The sequence below is a fragment of the Malaclemys terrapin genome, chromosome 1, assembly GCF_027887155.1.
Source record: "Malaclemys terrapin pileata isolate rMalTer1 chromosome 1, rMalTer1.hap1, whole genome shotgun sequence".
NCBI classification, from domain to species: domain Eukaryota; kingdom Metazoa; phylum Chordata; order Testudines; family Emydidae; genus Malaclemys; species Malaclemys terrapin.
This window is the reverse complement of record NC_071505.1, coordinates 212,512,470-212,521,589: the sequence shown is the minus strand read 5'-3', so window position 1 is coordinate 212,521,589 and position 9,120 is coordinate 212,512,470. Positions and strand designations below refer to the sequence as shown.

Genomic DNA, 9,120 nt, shown 5'->3' with positions numbered 1-9,120 from the left:
TCCCCCCGCAGCTCCCAGCACTTGCGCCGCGAAACAGTTGTTTCGCATGGCTGAGAGGGAGGGGGGTGGAGGGGGAAGGCGGCATGCTTGGGGAAGAGGTGGGGCCGGGGCGCGGGTTTGGGGAAGGGGTCCAATAGGGGCAGAGAGGGGGCGGGGACCTTGGGGAAGGAGTTGTAATCGGTGCGGGGCAAGGAAAGAGTGGGGTCGGGGAAACACGAGCTCCCCCCGGCGCCGGGGAATGTTGGCGCCTATGCTTGCTTATATCTTCCAAAGTTCCATGACCTTGCTTCAAGAGGCAGGGGGAACCCCTGCTGTTCTCCTCTTCCTGAGGGCTTCCCATCCCCCTGCTGATTTCTATGTAAATGGGGCTTCTATTGTTTTTGGTCACACCTTGCTTGATTTCATTAGAGACAGGTTGCCTTCATTCCTGTCTGGGAGGGAACTTGTTTCTCCCTGTTTGGCCACGGATTTGAAAACATAATATCATTAAGTATCCATATTTCCTCATAGTGTTAATAGATATATTTCACAATGATATTAATCACCAGCGTGTCATTAGTTTTCAGAAAAGACCTTCCTCTGTACACTTTGCTAATACAATAATTTTGTATAGAATCAGTTGATTCAATTGTTTATCACTTCAGGTTCTGACTCCCTGTCTTTATATTCCTTTGAAATGGATTCTTGTAAGGGTTACCCCTCAAAGAAAAGTTCATTCAAGCTGTCAGCAAGGCAACATGGAGTCAGGTGGTGAAGGAAGTTCTGTGCTTTTTCTTCTCCCAACTGTTAGCTTAATAACTTTGTTTACCTAATATGTTAAAATGAACAGGAGTACTTGTGGCACCTTAGAGACTAACAAATTTAAATTCGTTAGTCTCTAAGGTGCCACAAGTACTCCTGTTCTTTTTGCGGATACAGACTAACACGGCTGCTACTCTGAAATATGTTAAAATGGACCTTCATTGTCTTTGCCTGAAGATTGGGCTGGTCTGAGAATCAAATACACATTCCTTTTTAAGGAAGACTTGTTTACCAACTCCACATGACATGCCTGGTTTAAACACTTTAGTCATTATTCTAACATATATCCATTGCATACATACATCATGCAAGAATATTAATGATCAGTAAGTTACTAGTTTTCAAATGATATCTCATAAGGAATATTTTGTATAACAATTATTACAATAGTGTGGAGGATGGGATCAATTCTACAGTTGGACAAGAAATTCTGGCCCCTCGTTGCCTCAGACCAGAGGGGAAAAAATCAACTTGAAATGATAAACATCATCAGGGATTTAGCTGGAAAACTCTCACCATCGAAAGCAACTTTGTCCAAGTTTAAACCTTGGAACTGGAAATCCCTGTAGCTAAACCTTCCCCCATCCACAGTTGCCCCAAATGGGTATATTCTCTGCTATCCCACTCACAGTAGCAGAAGTGATTCATTCAGAAGCATGGTGTTTTTTACTAACATACCTAGCAGCACCACAGGACCTAGAATATGGCTTGTCTGAAATTTAAAAAAAGAGAGAACTCTTCTGTAGGTTGTCTTAATTACTGCTTTGCACTGCATCTGAGCATGACTATGATTTTTGGCACATAGTATCATATACAAAGTTCCCAAAATAAAATACTACAGGATATCCCAAAAACCCCTAGGAAACTTTATAAAGGGATTTGAACGCTTGAGAGAACATCTTTTCTGATGAAGACAAATGATGCAGCCAGGATGATTAAAGAAAAAGGAATTATGTTCAGCAGATAATTAGGTTCTTTAAATAGGTGCAAGAAAAACCACTCCACCAATTTTAGTGTTAGAAAACGTTTGCTAGAAGTTTAGTTTTGATAGTAAAGGGTTTTATTGCTATATGTTTGAGTAGCTAAAATATCTGTTCAGCAATATTGTGAAATATTCATGTTCTGAACTGATAAAGGAAACTATTAAGCGATTGGTTCACAGACTTTGCAGACAGCAAGAGCTGTAAATAAAGTAGTCACTGTTTGTCATCCCAAGTCCTGGTTAGAGGAAAACTTAAGACAGCCAGTGTTTAATGTGTGGGTTTTTTTCTTTTTGAGATAGAGTGTGGGCTAGGAAAGGGTTCATGACAGGAACTTTATGTTGTAAATAAGAAAGTGACAGAAAAGACAGAGCTTATATATAGGGTTTGTGAATAGCTGAAATGCTGGCAAACCAGCAGTAAAAAGAAAACAAGATTTCTTCTAGAGTGCTTTCTAAAACCATTCTAATGGAAGGAGAGGCAATGGGGAATTCAGCGCCAGGCGCAAAGAGGACTGTCAGCAAAGCCATTCGGATAGCCCTTGGCATGCTCATAAGTGGTATTATAGTACTTGGCATTGCACTTTTCCTAGGTAAGTTAAAAGTTATACATTAGCAAAACTTAAACTCTCTCAAGGTTTTCTACTTCTTGCTGGAATGCAAGTACTATATGGCTTATCTATGCATAGTTTTGGCTATATTCACCATCCTTTCTCCTTCTGCTGTTTTATTTTAAATGGAAATGAAAATATTTCAATAAAGACATTTGTAAAACAAACTGTTATAGCTGGGAGCTGAAACACCAGCTAACATAGCTTTGAATACTTTATTTGAATATTCAGTAGAATGTACTCTATTAAGAATTGTGGTCTTTTATAGTTTGGGGAGAGACTGGTAAAATTATGTGTATCAGTAATGCTGATTAACTGATAGATTTTAACTAATATGGGTTAATATTTTCTGTTTGCAGAAAACTGAGCTATAATGTGTGTGCTTTATGGAATCACTTTGGTTATTCATTTCATTTGGTTTCCATTAGGATTAGACTAAATGTTCTGCACATTTTTTTAACAGTTAATGTTTTTCTGTGATGAATTGCGGAATCTTCCTTGGAAAGATGGTAATCCAATGCCTGTTGGTTGAAATGAAACTATTTGCATCAGATTTATTAGCTACCGTTGACTAGAGTGGAGAATATTTTCCTCTCCAGGATCTGGAGTTTGTTGTAAATGAATTTTGTAGGAATATTGTTTAAAGTACATAAACAGATCTATAAAATGATGTGGAATATATTGGGTTGTGCCAAAGATGCCTACTACTAAATGAAAACCATCTGGAAAAGCAGTGTTTCTATAAAAGCTCAACAGGGTCAGATCCTCAGGTGGAGTAAATCTGTAATTTGTGTTAATTTGACAGAGCTATGCTGCTTTACGCCAGTTGTGAATCTGGCCTCTAAGGATATTAATGCATTTTATTTCTCTCACCTCTTTTATAGTCTTGTTTGAAAGATATACTAGCCCTAGACTCTATACTTAGAACCACTTTTTAAAATCTCCTGTGCATCAGCTGAAAACTTTCATGTGGAAAACTTGAAGCAACAGGCTACAGTATGTTGGTCCTGAGCCTGCAAACACTTACACATGAGTAACTGCACGTATAAAACAAGGAGTCTTGGGGATTCAGTTGGACTCAATGAGTGTGAAACTTCATACATCTGTAACTTCTGGCAGAATCAAGTCCATAGTTTGAGTGCAAAATAGAATACCACACAGCTAGGAATAATTATAAAAAGAGGGCTTATTTTCTTCCTTTTTGTATTTATTACTTGTAGATAATATATAACCTAAGTCACTAAAGTTCACTGAAGATGCAAGTTCTTTATCCAACGTTTAGACATGAAAATGCAGGCAAAAATATTTAATGCTAAGGAGACAATTATATAAGAATAATGGGGGCCATCCTCCACCTAGTGGTCCAAACTCCCACTGACTTCTTTGGGAGCAGGATCAAGACCACCAGCACCCACAGCGCCCCTTCACCTTGCTGGGAGTTTTGGGTGCTCAGCATCTCTGAAAATCAATAAGAAGCTGAAAAAATTGTCTCTTTCTGACAAGTGGGGTTTCTTGTTTGTATTTTCTGCATAAAAACGCAAGTCCTCTAGCAAGACACTTAACAGCTACCAGAGTATACCAATAAACTTCCGAGAGAGTCCTCTTCCAGGAATATCTGACATACATAGGAATTTTGGCACATCCCTGAACATCCCATCCATCTAGTTACCGCTGCACTGTCCCATTCTCTTGGGGGCCCTGCTGGGGGAGGGTAGCTCAGAATTCTGGCTATGATTCCATATAAAATGTGCCAACAGATGCCATAATGGAAATACACTGATTTCAGCAGAACTCCTGGACTCCAAGGACACACCCTTCCTAGTCAACTTGGCCCCGGGGCACTTTGAGAACCTGGCTATTCAGTTTGTCATTTAACATCTTTAGGAGTCCCTAATCCCGTATACATTTAATAACTCATGGTCCAGCCTATCTCCTGCTCTGGTGATAGGAGCAGAGCGAAGGAAAGATCATTAGGGGGAGGGATAGCTCAGTGGTTTGAGCATTGGCCTGCTAAACCCAGGGTTGTGAGCTCAATCCTTGAGGGGGCCACTTAGTGATCTGGGGCAAAATCAAAATTGGTCCTGCTAGTGAAGGCAGGGGGCTGGACACAATGACCTTTCAGTTCTAGGAGACAGGATAGCTCTATTTATTTATTTATTCTGCCCATTCCTTCTCTGGCAGCAAGATCAGAGAATAAGGCGATTTAAGATTTGATTTCCATACCCTTTGCCCCTGCTTCACTAGTAGCTTTAGACTTCACAAACTGTAAAGTTAGTGAGATTATTTCTGTGGCATTGAAAGTCATCGCACATTCAGGTATTTATACCACTTATTTTCTTAGAAGTCTGGAAATAACCTTCAGAAGTAGATGCAGAATAGGTGTAATACAATTGTGATTACATGTAATGTGAGGGAATAGGCCTGGCCGGCCTCCCTTATATTGCTTGAGATGCTGGTGAAAGCCCACGATACAGGCCTTTGCAGGCCACAGGCCTGAACTAAACTAAGCAACACAGCCTTCTGCCAAGTTCAGTCAGGGGCTATGATCAGAGGAGGGAGGGGGAAGAAATGTGGAGAGCCGTAGCAAAATAACAGCTTGTATGGTAAAATATCAGCTTGTGTGTTATTGGCAGCAGAACTATAACAGCTTGTTGATGAAATATAATAACCGCTTGTGTGAAGAAATTAATTCTAGTTAAATGTTAACTTTTCCTGTAATTCCAGCTAAATGCAAAACTAGCCAATTAGATACCTTCTTTGGGCATCCTGTCAACTCCTCCCAGGTACACTGACCATAACGCCCGGAAGGTACCATGCACCTCTTCCGAGAACGTACCCTAGCTGTTGCCATGTTTTGACCGCATCAGGCTTCTCGAGAAGCCCTCCACCCAATATACACCCCCAATTCTCGGAAAAATAATGAGGAAGATACTGAAAAAAGGGAACAGACCCCAACTCTTATATTTTCCTATTGATGTATAATTTGTACTATGTTTGCGGTTTGTAAGAATAAAAGCAGCCCACGAGCTGTGATCGTGGGTGTAGTTTCTGACTGCAACGCCCAACGCATTGATATGTATTGCAATAAACTGCCCTCAGGCTTGAGTCTGTGAACTAAAATCAATGTGTGTTTTTCCACGACAGTAATAATGGGTTCTGGTAACATAAGATGGCAAAACAATTGAGCTCGTCAAAATTTTTCAACTGAAATAGTTTCCCTCCAAAAAAAAATAGGGGTTAATCAAAAACAAAAATGTTTTTTTCAAATTTTTATTTTTTTTTTAAAAGAAATTTCTAAACAAATCAAAATGTTTTGGTTTTGTATTAAAATTTTGTTTTGCTTTTTGAAAACCAACACAGATTTCATAAATATCAAATTTTCCCCAGCTGCCTTCTTCCTCTTCTTTTCCCCTTTTAACACTGAGTCCAACAGAATGGATAAGGGCTAGGCTTCTTTTTTCACTTTATAAGATTTCCCCCTTTTTCTTCTCTGTATCTTTTCAAAAGTTGGAGAAGTTTTGAAATGTTATAAACTGAAAAAAGAAAAAAAATGAATTCCTCCTGAACACACAACCTGCCCCCCCACCCCCCCCCAAAAAAAAGATCTTGGGTGTGTGTTATTCATTTTAATGCACTGAGGAAATAGGAGAGAGAGGAGGAAAAACAAAAATTTGCAGGTTTTCAAGCAATATTTAGAGAAAATTTTGAAGAAACAAAAAGCTATCCCCTTTCAAACCACATGAAACAGAGACAACTGATACATTTCAACATTTTTCCCCAATTTTTTCCCCTCGCTTTGTTAGACCACATCTACAAGACAGCAACACTCAAAGGATTTATTACTTTAGTTCCCTGAGGAATTGCACATATATTTTGGGGATAACCTTTTGAAATATTAGACTTCAAAAGCTTCTGAAAACCAGTAAAGAAGCTAAAGCACAGTAGCTGTCTGAAGCCTCTGAAAAAGCTATGGTTCTACTGAAAATTACTAGGGACACTGTAAAGCCATTTTGTTTATTTTTTTAATTACCGTACTGGTCTTGTTTTAAAAAAAATGCAGTGTTCTGATGCAAGAGAATCTACACGAGGTTGCAATGACCAATGGGTGAGAGATCTTCCAAACTGGCAAACAAACAACGTGTTGAAGTCAGTCCAAGAACCAGCATCTCTGGTACACTGGCTTTCCACCAGTGAGGCCCTAGTGTTAGCCATTAATGTTGTCTGAAGGGGAGGTGCCGCTTTTTCATGCTGCTATTTTTAGACTTATGAAAAACAAAATGGCAGCACCTGTTTCATAGAGTCATAGACTATAAGGCCATAAAGGACCACCCGATTATCTAGTCTGACCTTCTGTTTAATGGCCTGTTTATATACACCACCCAGCACGTACAATTTATTGAGACAAGATATTCATACCAAGTAAAAAGTTACTCTGTAGCATGTATATGGCAGGGTGTTCAAACTACCAGAGTTCATGATGTTTGACTCAAAATGCTAACAATTCATTGCATTCAAATTATCCCAATTTGTTTTTCCATTTTGCAGTTAGCCAAGGACTTATAAACCTTCATCCTAAGCAACAGTATTGCTTGACTTCAGAATGCATTGAAGCTGGTAAGCAATCTTCAATCCTGTTTTGTAGCATAATTACAATAGTTTGGTTGAGTGAAATATTGATAGTATTCTATGGTTCCATGATGCCTTTTAACTCAAGAAGGCTTGGTAACAATTAATACATGTTAAGATAATTTAAAAACCAATGCAGCAGCAATTTACTCTAGTTCTAATTTGCTTTTGTATTGCTATCATGTTCTACTGTATCCTGTCTTTTTTACTGTAGGCCTAGTGTTGAATAAAGTCACTTTTAGAAATGCTCATACTAATTAAGTTTCCTTTTCAGTAGCTAGCAAAGTAACTAATCAGCAAAATGTTAATGATCACATAGATGCTGTAGGGCCTGGTCTAGCAAATACTTAATACCAAGTGTGGTGAAAAGGGCCCTGATGCTGCAGTGTAAGGGTGTTGACTCACCCCTGCGGCATCTCCAGTTGGTCATCCTTGGGAATTAGCTCATTTTCCAGCCAGGAGCACCCTCTGCAGGCCAGTGATCCACCTTACTGCTGGGCCCCATGTCCCTTTCCCAGGACCCAGTTCCCCTTTCTCTGGGGTGCTGCCCCCTTGACAGTAACCCCTCAGTCTCAGGGTCACCCCACTCAAGGGAACCCCCACCCACTATCCCCACTTCACCTCACTCCTGGCTACTGCCAGTCCTCATCTAGCCCCCATTCACTGGGGCAGACTGCCTGTGATGAGTGGCTTATACACTGCAAAGGGGTTTGGACATGCTGCCTCTGGCTACCCATGGGCTGCCCCTATAACCCAGTACCTAATAGGCTTTCCTAGGCCAGAGTTCCCTGGCTCCCTTGGCCTTTCTCCAGCCCTGCTCCACTCCAGATACCTGGTTAAGCACCTTACAGCCAGCCCTTTCTCTCTTTGAATGCAGGGAGAGAGAGACTATCTGGTTGAGCTCCTGGCTCAGGCCTTTATAGGGCCAGCTGGGCCCTGACTGGGGCGTGGCCCCAGCTGAGCCTGCTTCCTCCCAATCAGCCCAGGCATATTGCGCTTCCACAGCCCTTCTCCAGGGCCGTATTGGCGAACCGGGAAGTGGGCGGGTAACTACCCTGCTGCATGCAGCTTGTTGTATGCTGGCAGACTGCTGTGCCCATTTAGAGAATCATGTGGTTATTTTTGCAGGATGGGGCCTATGGTAGTAGTAAATGTTTGCAGGCAAAGGGCCTTATAAAGCCAGGGTGAAATTTTCTAAACTGTTCAGCTTTGGCTTAATCCTGTTCCCACTGAAAACAGTGTGGGTTGTCCAATTGACTTTAATGAGAGCAAAGTTAGACCAATGCTTATTATGTTTGAAAATCTGACTGTCAAGCTATTTAATTAGAAACAAAGTTGACAATATGGCATCTTTTGGGGGTATTTTTTCATGCCTCATAATGTTTGGAGTTTGGATTGCATTTGAAACTTTGATTGTTTAGCTGAACTTCTTGAGACTATTAAATTGGTTTGGAAATCTCATGAGAACAAACTTTTTCATCAGTTACTGTTTCTACTTTGCCCTTTACAACAACAACTTTTTGGGGGTATTTGGGCACTTTTACTTGCAGCTGAACCCTGAAAGATGAGAGAGAGAGAGAGACACACACAAAAAATAGGAAGCAATAGGATGGAATAAACTGACTAAATATTTAAGAACCTTAAAAAATATGGGGTTTATTTTGGAAAAATAGGGGCCCATATTTTATCTGAACCATTTTTCCTGTTTATGTTTGTTAGTTGTGCTAATGTATGACTGACCTTAAATTTTTTTTGCTGGGTCAACAAAAATTGTCATTCTGCACAATTTGCATACTGCACAAAGTCAGAACTGGAGAGCTACTTGACTCAACAGTCTTACTTCAAAAAGCAATGAGTAGTGAATCCCTTCAGTGTATTCTTGAGGTCTAGGTCACAGCTTGTCTTACAACTATTCAAAAGCTGTACAATAATTGCCTAAGGGCAAAGCATCCAGTCAGTACTATACACCTCTACCCTGATATAACGCGACCTGATATAACATAAATTTGGATCTAATGCAGTAAAGCAGCGCTCCGGGGAGGGACGGGGCTGCGCACTCTGGTGGATCAAAGCAAGTTCGATATAACACAGTTTCACCTATAA

The 9,120-nt window shown here is 40.4% G+C and overlaps 1 protein-coding gene across 1 annotated transcript in view; it reads left to right on the top strand.

Annotated features, from left to right (window-relative positions):
* The first annotated feature begins 1,734 nt into the window (after positions 1–1,734).
* PHEX (phosphate regulating endopeptidase X-linked) overlaps positions 1,735–9,120 on the top strand; it is a 137,000-nt gene continuing 129,614 nt past the window's right edge. The window contains exons 1-2 of the mRNA XM_054006123.1: positions 1,735–2,373; positions 6,937–7,005. Coding sequence (XP_053862098.1) covers positions 2,250–2,373; positions 6,937–7,005 — 193 coding nt within the window. The 5' untranslated portion in view covers positions 1,735–2,249. The remainder of the gene's footprint in view (positions 2,374–6,936; positions 7,006–9,120) is intronic.